The sequence below is a fragment of the Haliotis rufescens genome, unplaced genomic scaffold (assembly GCF_023055435.1).
Source record: "Haliotis rufescens isolate VD_foot unplaced genomic scaffold, xgHalRufe1.0.p SCAF_139, whole genome shotgun sequence".
In the NCBI taxonomy this organism is placed as follows: Eukaryota; Metazoa; Mollusca; class Gastropoda; order Lepetellida; family Haliotidae; genus Haliotis; species Haliotis rufescens.
In genome coordinates, this window is record NW_025963823.1 from 142,659 (window position 1) to 163,594 (window position 20,936).

The following is a 20,936-nucleotide window of genomic DNA, read 5'->3' on the forward strand; positions in this document are numbered from 1 at the left end:
TTCGTTTGAAGGCAGTTCGTTTGGTGACAGTACGTTTGTACGTTTGTTTGCTTAACGTAGCACCCAGTTAACTCCAACATTGACGGCGACCTGTAAATGATCGAATCTGGACTAGACAAACCAGTGACGGATATTGTGAGCAACGTCCATGTATAGATGACTACTTCCGTGTACCTATGATATCACAGATAGCGGCATGAGTGTAGCGTGCCCGTTACCCGTGAAGATCCGGGGTAGAATAGGCCTTCAGCAACCCATGCTTGCGTAAAAGGTGACTATGCTTGTAAGAGGCGACTTACGGAATCGGGTGGTCATGCTCGCTGATTTGGATGATGCATGTCATCGTATCCCATTTGCGTAGATCGATGCTCATGTCAAACGGTGGATTGTCTGGTCCAGCCTCGATTATTTACAGACCGCCGTCATAAAGCTGGAATATTGCTGAATGCGGCGTTAAACAACAAACCAACAAGATGCCTGTTATGTTCCCACGCCGTCGGGGTACGATGCCACACAAATCACCCAGCCAGATCACACCACCTATAAAGTCAACTCTATCGACCAGCCTAAGTTACTGGGGACATACTCAAACCAGAAACCCCTATAGGGCCTCCTTATTACATACAAGGTGAAGGTCAAACTATTACATGTTCATTGCACCTATGGCTTATTAAGGGTCACTACATAACAGGGATCGATTCCCCACATGGTACAATGTGTGAAGCTCATTTCTGGTGTCCACCGCCGTGATATTGCTGGAATAGTGCTAAAACGGCGTAAAACCATACTCACTACAAAACAGTAAAGGACTGACAAGGTCGGTGTCTTCAAGTCTTGTCACGATTATTTACAGACCTCCGTCATATAGCTGGAATATTGCTGAGTGCGGCGTTAAACAACAAAACAAACAAACAAAACAAACAAATCAAAGACAGAAAATAACCAGTCTCGATTAAATGCCAAAACAGAATAAATAGTGATGAAAATTATACGAATGGATGGCTGAGATTCAGTGATGACACCAGGTGTTCTCGGATCCAGCCCTCCAGATAGTATCCGCAACTCACACAATTTTCATTTAAAAAAGTGTATGTTGCCTAACGCCTCACTCAGCAATACTCCTGCCATACGACGCCCTGTAAAACAAGCGAGTCTGGACCAGGCAATCCAGTGATCAGTATAATGACCAAAAATCCACGACGTCGGGGTACGTCTCCACTGTCGGCCAAGTGACCAAGGCTGACCACTCGATCCATCAACGCAAGTGTCCTTGGGTAGGAGATGTAAAGCTCCGTTAGGGTCATAATGTGGGATACTATCTCGCATCATGTTGTCAAGCAAACGCAGATAGGTTCACTGTTTCAATTAAAGCAACTTCAATTCCTTTTATTGACTGTAGGGGCATCACGGAAGACTCTTGCAAATCCTCAAACAGCAGTACGAATGTATGGTTTGTTTGTTTGTTTAAAGCCGCACTCAGCAATATTCCAGCTATATGACGGCGGTCTGTAAATAATCCAGCCTGGACCAGAAAATAAAGTGATTGATATCATGAGCATCTATCCACGCAATTGGGATCGATGACATGCATCAACCAAGTCAGCGAGCCTGACCACCCGATACCGTTAGTCGCCTTTTACGACAAGCATAGTCGCCTTTTATGGCAAGCATGGGTTGCTGAAGACCTATTCTACCCCGGATCTTCACGGGCCACGAATGTATGGTAATCGCAGCACTAAACAGGCAATTCTGTTAAAATAACTAGGACATGACTCGAACTCAACTCGAGTAGCGTAGTTAGGGTGGCGATTTCTTCATTTCAACGAACATGTACAAGAGAGAACAAGTCTCTTATCTTGACTCATCAGATAACCGAAAAAAGAAAGTTTGTGAAGACAACCAACAGAAATGTTTTTCAATTTACATCATAAATACGTTGTTTCAAGCTTGCATCTTCAGTTTTGTTTGAACTTGGCCCATAATTCAGTGACCCGGAACTACTATCTCAGTTGACCTCCCTTATAATATCAATACAACTAAGCGTGTCAACAACCAAGCGAACAACGGGAGCAATGCGGGGTCAAACATGAGGTTGTTACTTATCACTAACCATGGGGAGTTTCTTTAGAATGAAAAATATATTCTTCCACTTGATTGCTTTTATTTCCAAACGCAGGAATGTCATGCAAGTGAAAATGGGGTGTAAAATATTCGTGTTTGAAAAGATACGAAGTCACTGGTATTGTATATATAAACATAAATATAGGTATGCACGTAGTTAACAAAGACATATATGTTACATACAGAATCGTAATTTCGACAGATATGTTAAATTGAGACGTTTTTGTCGAGTCAGAGTCCACGTGGTCTCTGGTCGAGTACTTTCACAAAAATTGAAAACAGAATTTAAATATTGATAATCTTCACGTTCTCGGTTTCTGAAGAAAATACGTTACCATATATGCGCAAAACTGCTGTTGTTTGTGAAATTCTCTAATCGGTGATTCGGGTGAATATATTCTTACTGATATATTGTAATTTTAGACTTTAAAAATTAAGTGGTTGAAATAATGCATAAATAAAAGGCTTATTGAACTGACATGTGAGTGAATGAGTAAGTGAGTATGGTTTTTACGCCGCTTTTAGCAATTGTCCAGCAATATCATGGCGGGGGACACCAGAAATGGGCTTAACACTTTGTACCCATGTGGGGAATCGAACCCGGGTCTTTGGCGTGACGGGCGAACGCTTTAACCACTAGGCTACCCCACCACCTGACATGTAGTCCCGAAAGAAATTGATGTATCAGCTCAAATAAAGATTCTTTTAAGGATTATTCGAGTGTTAAGGAACCCTCACGTTTCATATAAAGCTATAGAGGGCGTGAAAAGGGGCACTGAAAACAAAAGAGGGGAGGAGAAAGAGAGAGAGAGAGAGAGAGAGAGAGGGAGAGAGAGAGAGAGTGAGTGAGTGAATATTGCTTAACGCCGCATCAGCAATTTTGCAGCTATTCGCGGCGAAGAGAGAGAGGGAGAGAGAGAGAGAGAATGGGAGTGAGAACTGAATTGTTTCATAATAAATAGATAGGCTCTCGGGTCTGTAAGATAGACCACACCACATATATGCAAATAGCTCATGTTATACGACATGGGTACAATATGTGAAGCCCATTTCTGGTGTCCCACGCTGGAATATTGCCAAAAGCGGCGTAAAACCACACTCACGAACCACTCATGTTGTACAATAGAAAGACATTCTTTAAACTAAATATATCATAAAAGAAGTTAAAAAACACCAGATTCGTTCATAATACTATAGTTAATCTGGTATTCAGTTAACAGATTAATTTTGGAAATATGAAAACATCGGGTGTTCTTAATTTATTGTGAGTAGTATATATAAAACCTGCAGCCAGAAATTTAGGATCAGTCTTCTCAAGGTTATGGTTTCAAAACGTACCTGAATCCAATGCGAACCCGGTATCGGTGCGTTTCACACGTAATATCCAAGCACATCCCGATGATATATCGATGTATATTTCACACGCGTTATCTCAGCCTATAATCCATGGTGATACATTGATGTGTATTTCACTCTATACTCTGTGATACTGACACCCGTGTCCAACTGGCCAGTCAGTCAGTCACCAGGCTTAACCACACGAACTCGGAGCGTAAAGGATCACAGATACACTCGATCCGGGCGGGTCATAAAATCAACACGGTCCCAAGCCTGCTTAGAAAGCAAAGGCTATGCTCAATAAAATTCAATTGCGTACGCTCGCTCCGGGCTGGTTATACATCTCGCACCCCCCTAAACGTGGATAGGAATCTACTTAAATGTTGAAGTAAATTTGCCGTTATTTTTGTTTGGTATGAAATGATTTGAAACGTGTGCCCCAAATCTGGATCGGTTAATCAAGTTATGTCACCCGTCAATCAATTAATGCTTCTGGTCCCATCGCGTGGGCGAAAGTTCGCTGACCCACCACTTCTCGTTAAACATAACTGGGCCCGTCGATGATGATCCTTATTGGCCATTAGTGATGCAAGGCGTGGTAATAGCCTGTCACGTGACACAACATTAGGCGTCACTGAGATGCACGGGCGTCACGTACACATAAACATACCTACACATGTGTATGTCGGGCTGAGGGAGTGGCCCATGAAGTCACGTGTGATATCTTTAATGTATCATGGAGTCAATATCTCACAAATGATGTATTCCCTCGTTGTTCTGCTTCTATGAGCTAATATGAGTGAGTATGATTTTACGCCGCCTTTAGTAATAATCCAACAATGTCACGGGAGTGGACACCAGAAATGGGCTTCACACATTGTACCAATGTGGGTAGTCGAAGTCGAACCCGTCCGTTCCGCGTGACGATCGAACGCTTTAACCGCTGGACTACCCATCAGCCCCCGCATGCCATTAGCATCAGTAATACATAGGCGGATTCGACCACTCAACATACGGGGTAAAATAGGTCTTCAGCAACCCATGCTTGCTGTAAAAAACGACTTTGCTTGTCGTAAGAGGTGACTAACGGGATCGGGTGATCCGGCTCGCTGACTTGGTTGATGCATGTCATCGTATCCCAATTGCGTGGACCGATGCTCATGGTATTAATCACTGGATTGTCTGGTCCAGACTCGATTTTTTACTGACCGCCGTCATATAGCTGGAATATTGCTGAGTGAGGCGTTAAACAACAAACAAACATAGGCGTAAGGGGGGGGGGGGGGGGGGGGGGGGGGGGTGTTACAGCAGGTCGGCCCTTTAGAAAACCAAATATAGTCACTGAGAGATGATTTTATTTTTATATTTTGGATCCCTCCCTTTTAAAATGCTGGATTCGCCCTTGAGCTGCCTTGGACGTTTATTGGGACATGGCGGCAACGCCAAAACATGAATTAGTTTTTATCCCGGGTACAATTTAGCAAACCTATTATTCGTGACCCAAGCCGTGACATTGCTAGGATGCTGCTTGGTGTGGCGTTAACCATCATCCATACACGTCACCTGATTGCCGTTCCATTGTGACCAGAGACCTCTTGCACAAAACAACCTTAGCGTTATGTTTGTTTGTTTGTTTGTTTGTTGTTTAACGCCACAATCAGCGATATTCCAGCTATATGACGGCGGTCAGTAAATAATCGAGTCTGGACCAGACAATCCAGTGAATGACATCATGAGCATCGATCCACGCTATTGAGATACGATGACTTCCATCAACCAAGCCAGCGAGCCTGACCACCCGATCCCGTTCGTCGCCTCTCACGACAAGCATGGGTTGCTTTTATCCCAACCCGGTTTTTCACGGGTCTAGCGTTATGACGATCGTAAATCAACGTTAAAGCGGTGGCGTGCTTTGCTCGTGCTATCAACCACTTTTTTCAATGGCTCAGGATCGAATATTTGTAGGCTGCTGAGGTAAAGGAAGAATATCACAGACAGTACCGTAAAACACCATTCACTAACTCAAACGTTTTATGAGTTACACAGTGACGGGGTTATTTTGTATTAAACGCTAATAGTTCTAGTCGCAACCGATTGTTCGTATCAGGAAACAACGTGATTGTATGCAGTAAACTACGGTTATAACGAACTCAAAGGGACCGCTAACTTTAGTTTGTTATAACCGTAGTTCGTTATAAGCATATATACAGTATAACTATAGCAAATAGTCGGGACAAAAAAATCAGTTCGTTATATCCGTCAGTTCGTTATAAGCGTGTTCGTTATAAACGTACTTGACTGTATTTGAGTTTGTGAGTAATTTGGGTTCAACAGTATTTCAGTTATTCAACAAGTAAATGTGTGAGGAAAGGCAAGTCCTTAAACCCTGCCTCGCTTTCCTGATATCATGTACATATATAAATACTAAGTACACCTCTAACACAATGCGCGGAACTTCAAAGCCGGTTCAAGAAAGAATCGCGAAATGAAAACAACATTGTAACGACCTGCTATTGTGTACACGAGTATGTGAAGCAAATTCCTGGATTTATTTCCTCAACATTTACAGGTCCTTTAAACCACTATAACGGGCGCTTGTAAGTCTTTACAGCTACACGTGTGTACGGCTATTGTGTGCCGTGGATTGCCGGCAACAGAATTTAATAAAACCAGTGGCACCTGCGTGGGAATGTTTCTCCGTGTTAATATTTGGATTTCATTAGTTCAGTGTGCCTGGTTAATTTTCTTTGTTTAGTTCAAGTGTTGGTTTATACCCTACGTCTGGCGAATGTTCGACGTATCAAAGTATTAATATTACCAGTTACCTTCTCTGAAACTATTGTTTGTTCATCACGATACGATGAACACGGCAGTTGAAGATTGAGGAAGGAGAAAGGAGTTATGCCCCCTTCCTAATGTGGTGATTTGGTGATGGAGAACCGACTGAAGTGATATAAAATACTTAGATTGCGAACGTTGAATTTGACAAGCGAGTTTCAGCGTACGAAGGTCGGGCTGACGACGACTGAGTTTTAAAGTTTATTCATAAACGAAGAAATACACGAAACAAGCTACTCTAATATTAAAACATGGCAACAACCTTTGATAAAATAAAGATGTATTGTTTTTAAGTTTTACGCGCCTGACCACTCGATAAAATTCAGTGTTATAATGGCCCACCATTCAATATTTTGAAGGTTGGTTGTGTTGAGACAGAATATTTTAAAAACATACATTCTTTAAGCCGAACAATTTAGTTTTTTCCACAAAAACTAAGGCAGAATTATTTTTAAAGATTTATCATTAAAAATGTTCGTCACAAAATTTATCACAAGAAGAAAGCAAGATTTCCCTACCTGTCTTTGTCTGAATGTGTCATCATCATCGTGGATGAGAAGCAGCGACCCTCCTCCCTCCAACCGTGACACCTCCCGGTCATACAGCGTCCCCTCCCCCCGACTTCTCCTTCCCTTCCGCAGCTTAGCTCGTATAACCTGGAACAGGTACCCCTTGTCCTTGCCCCACAAATACGAGACGCTGGGGTCATGTTTGGGTGTGACGTCATTATAACGAGGGTAGGGAGCCTCATTTGTTGAGCTTTGACTTGAGTTGTCCCAGTCGTCTGCTGATTCTGTGCTGTCCAGACGACCCGTGACGTCACTTCCGGCAAAGTCATACATTCCCGGAACATAGTCCTGAGCATCTGTTGAATGTGACGTTGAGCTAAGGGCAAGATGAGTACTGAAGGTGTGGTAATTGTCAGTAATGTCGGTATGACTAGACGCAATTGACATAGCACTGAGCGCGCTGTCAACGCTATAGTTACAATCGGACGTGCTTTCTAAGGCAAGATTGTCGTCTGCCTGAATTCTACACGCCTCCATTTGCAGCGTCTGCAACCACCGTGAAAGATCCGTCTCCTCCTGTGCACAGAGGTAAATATTCTTACAATGATTCTGCGCGAGCTTAAATACATACAGCTTCTTGTTCCTTTTCTCAGGCTCAGTGACATACGAGACGATGCTCTGCGTCAGAATGACAGCAATCATGGGACTCTCGCCTCCATTCTGAGACTTGAACCCATAGAAACACCCTCTGCTCACAGCGCACCACACTTTAATCCACCTCATCATAAACTTGTATTGCAAATGGCCACTTATCCTGATATCGTTCAGGTCTCTCAGTCTCAAGCCAGGAGTTCTGGAACAGTGCGTAGTCTTTCCTCCACCAAACACCTTGTCTTTCAGGTCCGAAGCTCGTCGTCTGATGCTCGATCCTAAACCATTGGAAGATTTTCCTGAATCCCACGACCTCGATAAAAATGACTGGGAAGAGGAGACTGGTCGTGATAACACAGAAGCGTCCGACACGTCAGAGTTCGGGGAATCGGGGATGTTCAGAGATTTGGTCTCATCCAGAGAATGACTATCGCGAGTGGCTGCCCTCTCAGCACTTCTAGTTCTTTTCCTTTTCAGAAGGCTGTCCAGACTCCCAAAGGACTTCAGTTTTAAGAACGACCTAGACTTCTTAGGCTGCTTTTGAGCTTCCATAATGTGGAGTCCTTTCACTGGCGCTACTTTAGGATCATCGGTTTCCTTACGTAAACGTTTTCTGAAGTCACACTTAGAATCACTCAGATCATTGTCCCTGAGCGACATGGAGATCATGCTCATCCTCCTTGTGCGTGTGGGGGACGGGTAATAGCTTCCATTGGCTGGGGGGAACACAGAGTCGTCAGCACTGTCCCAGCCATCAGAGTCTCGAGCCTGGTTAGCACAATTGTCAAACACAGCTATATCACACGCCCTGGTCAGAACATCTACCCACTCGTCCAGATCAGATTTACACTTCGTCCCGAACAAGTATTTTCTCCTTATACTCACGTTTTCGATATAGAACTGATACTTGTCCACACCTGTGATTGTCTTAGTGTGTTCCTCGCCATCCTTACTCCCTACACTGTCTCTTTTAGCACTGTTAAACACGAGAGATCTAACCCTGCAGCCTGGCAGGAAGATCACATCCTTGGAACTCTCAGCAGTGTCGGACTCAAACACACAAAACAGCATGTCAGCTACCACACACCAAACTTTCTCCCCTCTGAGCTGATCCAGCAGCCAGCCCGATCGGTCAGGGTTCGTGACCTCGCACGAGGACACTTGCCTGGGGGACGGGGGGCTGGTCTTGGGGAGCGGAGGAGGGGGAGGAGCCGGTCTTGTCTTAGGACTCGCTGATTTGGGTGACTTCCAGGAACCGTTATGGACATTAGACTGGTCATACGACTGACTCAAGCCGTTGATCTTAGGGGAGTTCACACTGGATTCTTCTCGTAGTGTGATTACGTCAGCGGACACTGACAGTCCATTCATTCTTTTAGGTCTATCATGCACCATGCTGTTCCTCTTCAATGAGCTGCCGGATCTCATAGTTGGCCCTTGTTTGGAAGGGGAAGGATGCAGGTGGCCGTTCATCGTGAGGCCAGGAGGGGGTGACGGACAGGGGGGCGTGGTTTTACACAGCCTCCAGGATCGAGTGGACAATGGGGAATAGGCATCTACATCATCGTCGTCGTCGTCGTCAGAGTCATTCTGGAAAATAAATAAGAGGAGTTTTAGCTTGGTGATGTGAACATGTCATGCATTCTATTAGGGGGAGGAGGATTGTTCGTTAGTCTGTTGTTTAACACTACATTCACAATATCATAACAATATAACAGCGGGCTGTACAGATATTGCGTCCGACAAACCAGTGGTTGATATTATGAGCAACGTCCCATGCCGTCTAGGGACGATGACAATTGATCAACCGAGCCACTTCGCTTCACCCGATGTCATGTTGTCGCCTCTTACAAGTAATATATTACTGGGAACCTATTACACGGGGCCCATACGAAGCTACATACATTCTTCGACATAACCGGAGTTCGGGGTAAAGGGCAGAAATAAATAAAACTGTGGTTTGTATAGCATAGAAAATCATGACAAGGGTCGACAAAAACACACATTTGGGGCGTGTCGTGATACTAAATTATCATTAAAATAGATACTATATTAACAACACAACAATATATGTGTGAGGACTTTGAAAGGCATTTAGAATCGATACACCTAAGGAGGAGAATATATGAATGTCATCTTCTTTATAATGAAGAACACAACGTTTTGGAGTATATGCTTACTCCTTTATAAGGTGTCATATGTTCATGTGAGAGTACTTTTATGTTACAAGAGTTATAGTGTTTATTTATCTTTCCTTGCACGTACAACACTCGAATTTTATTGGTCAATGACGTTTAGATATTTTACTATGTACTCTGCTACAGCTGGAACAAATATACCCCGCCGTCTGATCTCTGGAATCTCTAGGGTTCAAGCTCCTTACAGCGAAACGGCGTCGCGTCATATATATTAATATTGACATTAGATATACGGGGTGCACAGAGCCTCAACAAACACATTTTCGTTTAGAAAGATGGCGACATACAAACGAATCGTATCTTTATCTCCGTTTGTGGTAAATGATAAATTGTGGTGAGATAAATTCGTTTTATGTCTATATCCTGACGTGATGAAGTGATATTATGGGGGTCTGGGATATTTTTTTTCAAAATAACAATAATAATTTGATTGAGAGAAACGTTAAACAATAATTTGTCCAGGTTTTACAAAAACGAAATTCAAATTCTTCAAACAGAAAAAAAGCGTATTCTTAGCAGTATATTAATTGGTGGGTCTCGCATACGGTTGTATGTTTGTCTGATCAACCCCCAGGTCAATGCAATGTAAGTTCAGTGCTCAATGGCACGCAACTAACAATATAGTTGGCAGTTTTCCATCGTGGTGAGAAATATTCCAGCTATATAACGGCGGGGGGCACCAGCAAGTGGATCCACACATTGTACCGATGTGTAGAATCGAACCCGGGTCTTCGGAGTGACGTTCTAATGTTTTAACCTCAAGGCCCTCATCTTTCACCCTACTTGACCCGTGAAGATCCGGGGTAGAATAGGTTGAGCAACCTATGCTTGCCGTACAAGGCGACTAACGGGATCGGGTGGTCAGGCTCGCTGACTGGTTGATGCATGTCACTGATCCCAATTGCGTGGATCGATGCTCATGATAATAATCACTGGATTGTCTGGTCCAGACTCGATTATTTAAAGACTGCCGTCAAAAAGCTGGAATATTGCTGAGTGCGGCGTTAAACAACACACCAACCAACATGCCGCTAGCTATGCAGCGTTGAGTCCCGAGACAGGTTTCTATGGGAACACCGTAACTGTAGGTACTGTTCCAATGTCCGTTAGATAGAATTGCCTCACTCACTCGTTATCTCGGTGTTGATTCAAAAATATAAATAAGTCTTTCCCGTCTTGGAAGCGAGTGAGCGAGTGTGGGTTTAGGCCGCTTTTAACAATATCACCAGGGGACACCAGAAATGGGCTTCACACATTACACCCATGATGGGGATCGAACCCGGTTCTTTGGGGTGACGAGCGAACGATTTATCACTAGGCTACCCCCATCGCCCCTTTCTTTGGAAGCGACGTGTTAAAAATTCAAAAAGTTTAAGGTGCGGTCGGGTAGCCTAGTGGTTAAAGCGTTCGCTCGTCACGCCGAAGACCCGGGTTCGATTTCCGACATGGGTACAATGTGTGAAGCCCATTTCTGATGTCCCCAGCCGTGATATTGATAGGAATATTGCTAAAATCGGCGTAAAACCATACTCACTCACTCACTCAAAAAGTTTAAGAATGAAAATAAACCTGTTTTCTATCATGAAATGACTCTCGGAATAAATATAAACTCCGCATGAAGATGATCTTCAATGTATGCATTACCTCAAGTTAATACTTAAACCCAATCGCAGGTCAAAAGACTCTTTACCTACAAAACAGGTCTGTGTTGAAAAACCTGCACGGGACAGATTTACATAACGGATTGCTGAGCTGTGCTGGATCACACCATAATCCGGTTACATAATCCGGATTAAGATTGGTGTCTGCGTGACGTTCAGTCAGTAAACCGGATTACACAGAACGGATTAGACCTAAACCCGTTTCTTGCTTCCGTGTATTTTGTAGTGCTAAATATTCATGATAACTGCACAGTGGGTCTTGAAGCTTGTAAGAGATCATCATCATCATCATCATCATCATCACCACTTTTTTATTATTATTATTATTATTATTATTATTATTATTATTATTATTATTCGTGTAATTTGCTTTTTCCTGCAAGACTTCACGCTCAAACTTCGTCAGGTCACTTGATTTTCATTCTCAGAGCCCTGTGTAGAATACATCCCAAGCTGCTAGTGAAGCGCTAGAACGTAAACAGTCATCCTACCGGGTACCCACTTCCTGCTGAGTTAACAGGTGCCACATCACACAACCACACTGGGACTACGGTCGGTCCGGAGTAGACGATGTCACCTGCTTATGTTTTGGCGTATGAAGCGATGGGAATTGCCGCTAAATATCTAAGAGAGAATTATTTGAAGGCCAACGCTCGGCGGCGACATGAATGAATTACTACTTCAACGTGCCCTAATACGTGGACCGACGCTGACGGACGTCCATGTGATGGTGTGGACCACTCACTCCTTCACTCACTGTATCCAGATGAAAGCTAGAAGTTTGATTCAATATATGGGAAACCCGTGAAGATCCGGGGTAGAGGAGGTCTTCAGCAACCCATGCTTGCCGTAAAAGGCGACAATGGTTGTCGTAAGAGGCGACTAACGGGATCGGGTGGTCAGACTCGCTGAGCTGGTTGATGCATGTCATCGATCCCAATTCGTGGATCGATGCTCATGATGTCAAGCACTGGATTGTCTGGTCCAGACTCGATTATTTAACAGACCGCCGTCATATATTGCTGGAATATTATTGAGCGCGGCGTTAAACAACAAACAAACAAACAAACAATATATGGGAACAATGTGTGAAACACATCTCACTCACTCACTCACTCACTCACATGTGAAGACTCTCATCGTTGTGATTCCCCTAATACGGGGAGAATATGTCCTACGCTAAATATAACTTTAAAACTTTAAAAATGGCTTCCTCATTGTCATACGAATGTACTGACGTTTCAGAAAACATTATCGGATGTATATTTGCCATATAAAATATGTCTGTCATTTCGACCCTGAAACCAATATATCCAAAACAGCCCATGCAAGTCTATAATAGTTGGCAAGTCTAGATAAGTCTCATTTCTATTACATTTTATCTAGATAATTTAACATCCGGGTTATTTCATCAAAATATGTTCACTTCAGAGACAAGATGTTTGTCCAATATAAGATACATGCATACATAATGTCAACGCATTTTGATTACTAGTAAAACAATCAAAGAAGCAAACAGTAGCTATTGTTCGCGAATTGTGCCGAGTATTTCTTGACTTTAAACAGATTATGTCATGACTTTCATCCGAGTAAACCTAACAAATATTCTCCCTCAAGTTAGCTTTGAAAGACAATGGTCTAGTTCTTAGATAATCCTGAGAAGATTACGTCACATATAGGCGGAACTGGCACAGCTATGGCGCTAATCTCACACGTGCCGTCGTCGTCCAAGGTGTGTCGTTGCCCAAGACGTGTCCCCACGCTCCAAGGTGGGGGGAAACGTGAAGTCGCCATCAAGCGACGCTGGTTTAATGGTTTGTTTGTTGTTTAACACCGCACTCGGCAATATTCCAGCTGTATAACGGCGGTCTGTAGATATTCGAGTCTAGACTAGACAATCCAGTGATTGATATCAGGAGCATCGATCTACGTAATCGGGATACGATGACATGCATCAACCATGTCAGCGAGCCTGACCACCCGATCCCGTTAGTCGCGGCGCTGGCAAATATATCCTTAAGCTATCCCATTGTGAGTGAGTGAGTGAGTGAATTTTACGCCGCTTTCAGCAATATTTCGCAATATAACGGAGGGGGACACCAGAAGTTGGGGAACTGAAACGCGAACGCTTTACCCACTGGACTACCCAGCCGTCTTCAATGACTGGAGAAGTTGCCCGGAGTGAATCACACCTTGTATTTCATGCGAGGCATGCTTACAACAGTGCTTCATAATCACACCTTGTATTTCATGTGAGGCATGCTTACAATAGTGCTTCATAATCACACCTTGTATTTCATGCGAGGCATGCTTACAACAGTGCTTCATAATCACACCTTGTATTTCATGCGAGGCATGCTTACAACAGTGCTTCATAATCACACCTTGTATTTCATGTGAGGCATGCTTACAACAGTGCTTCATAATCACACCTTGTATTTCATGCGAGGCATGCTTACAACAGTGCTTCATAATCACACCTTGTATTTCATGCGAGGCATGCTTACAACAGTGCTTCATAATCACACCTTGTATTTCATGCGAGGCATGCTTACAACAGCGCTTCATAATCACACCTTGTATTTCATGCGAGGCATGCTTACAACAGTGCTTCATAATCACACCTTGTATTTCATGCGAGGCATGCTTACAACAGTGCTTCATAATCACACCTTGTATTTCATGCGAGGCATGCTTACAACAGTGCTTCATAATCACACCTTGTATTTCATGCGAGGCATGCTTACAACAGCGCTTCATAATCACACCTTGTATTTCATGCGAGGCATGCTTACAACAGTGCTTCATAATCACACCTTGTATTTCATGCGAGGCATGCTTACAACAGTGCTTCATAATCACACCTTGTATTTCATGCGAGGCATGCTTACAACAGCGCTTCATAATCACACCTTGTATTTCATGCGAGGCATGCTTACAACAGCGCTTCATAATCACACCTTGTATTTCATGCGAGACATGCTTACAACAGCGCTTCATATCTGACAGACGGTAAACATCAAATGTTGATTTGTTGAGTCAACATCGCTCCTTTGATTAAAATAACTCGCTCACGGGGACATGCAAGACTGGTAAAATAACACAACATGTGTGATTGCTTTCCTTAACTAACTTTTGAAATGTTTGTTTGAATTACATTAAAGACATGCTCACTTTGTTAGAAGAATAATCAAAGAAGGATATGGGAGACATATTTGAAATTCCCTGAGGGCATATTTACAGTTCATAAATTGCGACTGTGCGTATATGAGAACACCAGCTTGTGCTCTCCGTGAACATATAGTGTGGTAATTTGATCGTTTTTGTAATTATATTGACCCACGCAATCCAGTAGTCTCGTTCCCATACCGTCACTTCTATTAACCATTTCTTTACATTTATCCAACCCCAATCCTCAGTCCTTGGGATTTATATATTATAAAAAATTTCTGCTAAATACCAGAGTCAGTTGTACAATGCTGACATATGTTTATGAATCACTATCAATTAGAGACGATACCATGTGTTCGCGAAAAGGTGAGCGTATCCCGTCACAAACACATGTAAGGGCAAGTCAACTGTTTAGCTGGGCAAACACGGGACAATTCCTCGCGAACGCCTTCGAAACTTTCCTGTTCTATTAACCATTCTCATTCACTCATTCATTCATTCATTCATTCATTCATTCATTCATTCATTCAATCAATCAATCAATCAATCAATCACGTATGTGTTCATTCTCGCTAGGGGGCACGGGTGACCCAGTCGTCTAAGGCGCCGCGATTCGCTGTGCAGAGTTGCGTCCCTTGGGCACGCCAGAAACACATGATTATGGTTCGAATCCCGGTTCGCCCCGATTATGTTTCTAGGTTTGTCAGCACCATACCCGTGCTCGTGGGTTTCACCGAAGTGGTAAACGTCTGAGACCTGCATCACTTTGGGCTTTCCTCCTACATTAAGCTGACACGCCGTGATATAACTGGAATACTGTTAAAAGCAGCGTTAAACCAAACTCACTCACTCACTCATTTTCGCTACATTCGTACTTGAAATCCTCACATCATTAATTCATACATACGCGTCCCTTTATTTGTTTCAATAAAAAATGAAATATTTGTAGACTGAGAGATATTAATTATATGCAGCGTGTGTACGTGGTGCCCTTCCCAGAACCAACAAATGAAGGTAAGGTATCAATTCTATGTAGACATTAAAGTGACAAGGCTGTTCCTCAGCCAAAACTTATGCTTACATACCAAGTGAAAAATATATTCATACTACCTATGTGCTTGACATATCCATCGGCTACATCAAAGTAGGTACTGCTGCATATGCTAGACAGTCATCAATCATAAAAATAAATAAAAATAAATAAAAAGGGATAAATATAATTCCATAATAAGAAATTTTAACTAATAACAGAGTCCATTGAACGATTCCGATTATCTCATACATGGTGAAAACACAGATGGTAGGTGTGTCGATATCAAAACATAATTATATAGCGCGGACGTCATAGAGAACAACTTGACCTCTTTGCCCAACGCGTACCTCAGAGGGAGCAATCTGACGTTGTTTAAAATCCCCCGATGACAATAATTCGGCTCATTCTTGTATTTGCTTCAGTGAGACTGTGTGTTATTTGTCCTGAACAATGTTTGGAGTCTAAACCTGCCTTTCAACAATGCTAATTGCCTGAACAAACACTTGAGATGACAGTAGTTTATTTAGACTGCATTTCACCAATATTTGTTTTCAGCGCATCATTAACAAGCCTCCTCAGGACCTCGGGATTGACAAAACACAGCTGACCTGGGGTCGGTCTGTGGCTTAGAATAAAGAGTGCTAGCGTCGCATCCTTCACACTGAGGAAATATCCTTTGCAATCCATAATGGGTGTCACTTTTGCGTGTTCAAATTAAAGTTGAAAATATTGACGGATCGGTATTATATATAACGTCATTTCACAGCACGACATAAATAATTAGACTTTTAAAACATTCTTCTGACGACCTCCAGAACTTATAGTGAGTGAGTGAGTGAGGTTTTACGCATCGCTTAGCAACATTCCTGCAATATCAGGGCTTGGAGATACCTGAAATGTGTGAATGAGTATGGTTTTACGCCGTCTTTAGCAATAACACGACGGGGAACGCGAGAAATGGGCGTAACACATTGTACCCGTAGTTCGGAATCGAACCTGGGTCTTGTGGCTCCAAATACAAAATACAATAAACGTGTTAATTACGATGTGACGGCGTTAATCGCATGCGGTAACACAATCGTCCACATCGCGAGCTCGCCTCGACTCACGTCAGCGGGTATGTGACCACCACAAGCCGAACTGGTGACGGTCAAAGGTCATTGTTGATACAGGAAAGCATGCTAACTATTCAGCAGTCTGAAGATTATCTAATGTTTAAACTTTGCCTAGTATTCTGGCTTGACTTTAGATTAAAGCCGAGATTACCGTTAGACGCGAGTCTGAGTACACAGCAGGGCAGGTGAGCCGAACTCTGGCGGCTTCTCCAAAGTCGTTATTGATGAAGGGTCACGGATACACGTGCAGGTCAAAGGTTACACGTGAACTACACACAGAGCGTGTAGGTTAAGCTCAATTCATTGTCGGTATCCCACGAATACCGAAATAGCGAATATCTGGAATCGCGTAAGGATATAGTACGTTATATAATATTTTTAACATTTTGAGGAAATTTATCTCGGTCTCAAAATGAGGGGCGTTGAGGAGTCTCGTGGTTAAAGTAAATAATGTAGAATAGCGGTAATGATATACAACGTCATATTGTTTTCATTTTGGATAATTCACATCTCTAAACAATGAGGGAATTATCGGGTTGCCTAGTGGTTAAAGCGTTCGCTCGTCCGCTGAAGACCTGGGTTCGAATCTCCACATGGTAACAATGTCTTTCTGATATGGCTGAAATAGTGCTAAAAGCGGCTAAAACCCCAACTCACTCTAAATAATGAGTTATAAATATACAGTTTAAACGTCGGAAACATGTTGAACAGTTGGTCGTAAGTGAGTGAGTATGGTTTTATGCCGCTTTTAGCAATATTCCAGCAATATCACGGCGGGGGACACCAGAAATGGGCTTCACACATTGTATCCATGTCGGGAATCGAACCCGGGTCTTCGGCGTGACGAGCGAACGCTTTAACCACTAGGCTACCCGACCGCCCCAGTTGGTCGTAAGAATAAACATCGTTGTTTTTCGGATTTTCATTGGGGTTTTCATTTCAAACACTAATGACGTCAATATGTGTTGACATAACACCACACACCGACATGTAATGCATAGGTATCATTCGAACCATAGTTTTATGACAAGCCCACGTATGTCATGTACTTAACGATTGTCAATAGCATAAACATTGTTAATTTCAACGTTGGCATCTGTCAAAAATATATGGTCTCTACCGCTCTAGTGTGTACAAAACTTGACTTCTATTTCTGCGAAATATAAATCTGTCATATGAATCACAAATATGTAAACAACGAAAGGGTTTGATATTCATGTTTAGGGCCATAACTAATAAACCACTGGCCCTGATCGAGTAGCTGCAGTTCACACTGATTGCATTTGACGTGTGTGTCTGTATACATTAATAGTAAACATATGACACTTAACTTTGAAGAATAACGTGAACACAAACTAAAATAACGACAGTTCTCGTGCATATAAGGTGAGTGAGTGGGTATGGTTTTACGCCGCTTTTAGCAATATTCCACCAATATCACGGCGGGGGGCGCCAGAAATGGGCTTCACACATTGTACCCATGTCGGGAATCGAACCGGGGTTTTCGGCGTGACGAGCGAACGCTTTAACCCCTAGGCAACCGCCCCGTGCATCTAAGGACACGCATCCATTCTAGATGTTATATCTGAGTGTTACATTTGTTTCGCGAGCTCATATATAACCATTTCTGTTGTCCTACCGGTGTAATAACAGACACACGGCCGTATACCCCATAAAATATAAAATGTTTAAGTTTATATTATTTTCTAAATAGTTATGTTTCAAACGGATAACAAACTTTTGCTATTCTTAACATCGACATAATTTGGGAGTTTGGAGAAAACAAGCTTTTACATTATGAGTGAGAATAGGAACAAAAATGGTAATACAGCCAATTACTTATGTAAACGACGAACATCAAACAATTGCCCGTCTTCCCACAAGAATTTGACGTCAACTGAAGAACTTTCCTTGCAAATATTATATGAAGCGTGGAATATTAATGCCATGTTTTGACATACCTGTGTGAGGAGTGTAAGAATCCATATTGTCAATTTCAAAATATTGACCACATTTCCAAGTAAAGATCCATATTTGGCTGCGATACCAAACTATTTCCCACATCTGATTAATTCGAACTCGGTCACATTCTGAATAGCGATGAAGAAGAAAATTCAGTCAACCAAGGAGTTACCTCCCTTGCGAGTGTTAAGCTGCTTAAACGTTCCGATCACATGCATAACGTTCATGTGTTATTCAAGCTACGGTCTGACTTTTCGTGTACCAACAATGAGATTACCGTAAATCCAATAATTAGTGTCGGTAACCTAAAAGGAGTTATTTATACAGAATCGTTAGTTTCTTACCAAGACCTATAATTATGTTGTAAATTTTGCTTATCGACGTAAATCATAACTCTAGGATTTACATTTAGTGTTTGATGCGCATACGAACATTCCAGAAAGGCAATATGCTAGACTAACGCTTTGTCTCTTAAAATATATAAAACAGAAATAATTAGTCGGTTTTCATGACGATTCAGTTCTGGAAGTCATGTGTGCTAAAGAATGTTCGGTGACAATATTCGTTAACCCAGACATGTGTTAACCATGACGATTTCATTGGGAATTGTATCGGTCGGATTAACGAGGTTTCATTGAACATTACAAATAACGGTAAAAATCCTCATCTCACACAAGGCTGATATTGAACACGATCGAAGTAATGTATTAAAGGTAAAAGACCAATATAAAACTGGCATTGAAATAAACATGCATTAACATCTATGAGGTAAGTAATATTTAAGAAATTAACTTCCGATATGCATATGCTATGGCCCACTCTCCTATCAGTTCTGACTCTAACCTGGCGGTGAGTCAACTTTATGGTTAAAACGTTCGCTCGTCACGCCGAAGACCGGGTTTGATTCCTACAAGGGTAAAATCTATGAAACGCATCCCTATCGCCGTGATACTGCCGGATTACTGCAAAAGGCGGTGTAAAACAATTTCACTTACTCTCACATCAATAGCAAAGACACATTATTTTAGGTATGTACGGTAAAGGTGATTTAATCCAAAGTTTTAGCTCAAGGGGGACTAATGGTTAATTCGCTGTGCCTTGAAGCGTTACAAATGCAGACAATTGTCTATGAGGTAACTCCCGCCAGGTATCAAGGCGTTTACAACAGTGTATCAATGGTTTTAACAAAGCCAGGATGGGATTACTAGAGCTGGGCACAGTGATATGGTTGAACTATTGTTAAAAGTAGGTTTTGCCTCACAAAGCCGCGGGTGTCAGTGAAGTGTTGATGCGACTCAATTGACTTAATTTAGTTAAGACATAAATGTAGGTCAAACACGGTCAGGTTGCGAGGGAATTATTGACAACCCGCGACTTTAACCTGATGTACACATATAGGCACTGATCACGACTATAACGGGACATTCAGTCTGCATGAGGGAAACCGTTATGTTGTAATGAGGGGGTGTTGGTGAGTGTTATTATGGCGTGTCAGTGGCAGCCTTAAGTGATGCAGGTCTTAGACATTTACCACTTTGGTGAAACCCACGAGCACGGGTATGGTACTGACAAACCTAGAAACATATTATGCATGACACCAAGTCAACGTTGATGCGGTCCCAATACGCAGATATCATCATGATGAACGGGTACCTGATGCCGTATTGATACGTACTGGGTCACAAAATGAACGTCATACCTCAAATATCCAACTTAGCTTATGTAAGAAATAAAAACGTTTAGCTAAAAATTGTAAATATTCAGAATGTTTAGAAATATAATATAATCTTTGTACTATACACCAATACACTTATATTGCAAGACAAAAGAGTTGTTTTTTTATTCAAGGGCTTCTGAAATTCTTAATATATTGTATTAAAAAGCATAGTTATTTGCCGTTGAGTATATCTGTTATTTGGACCACAAGGGATCCGGGAATCTGTTAATGTGGCAATGCTTTCTAACTGTCTTTTACCCGTCGTGCTGTAGTTTAAATATTGCTAAAACGGCCTAAACCCCACTGGCTCACTCCGTAGTAATAGTTGTCTGATGAACGGCGTTCATATCATTTCTGACCGTTCACTGTGACGAAGTCAATTGATACAATGTTTGTCAGCACCATATCCGTGCTCGTGGGTGTCCGAGAACAGCATTATTTTTTTTTATTTATTATTTTTTTTTTTTTTGGGGGGGGGGGTCCCACGCTAAGCTGCACCACGTGATATAACTGAAATACTGTTCACAGCGGCGTTAAACCAAATATAAATTCATTCAAATGAATACAACAAGTTGTATAATCGTATCCTACATTAACGGTATCGAATGGTTTACTGATGGAA

At 42.2% G+C, this 20,936-nt stretch overlaps 1 protein-coding gene across 1 annotated transcript in view; it reads right to left on the reverse strand.

Annotated features, from left to right (window-relative positions):
* Positions 1-18,679, reverse strand: part of LOC124149546 — a 47,533-nt gene extending 28,854 nt beyond the window's left edge. Inside the window, exons 1-2 of the mRNA XM_048395039.1 lie at positions 18,597-18,679; positions 6,816-9,047 (exon numbers count right to left, since the gene is read on the reverse strand). Coding sequence (XP_048250996.1) covers positions 6,816-8,930 — 2,115 coding nt within the window. The 5' untranslated portion in view covers positions 8,931-9,047; positions 18,597-18,679. The remainder of the gene's footprint in view (positions 1-6,815; positions 9,048-18,596) is intronic.
* Positions 18,680-20,936: the final 2,257 nt, after the last annotated feature.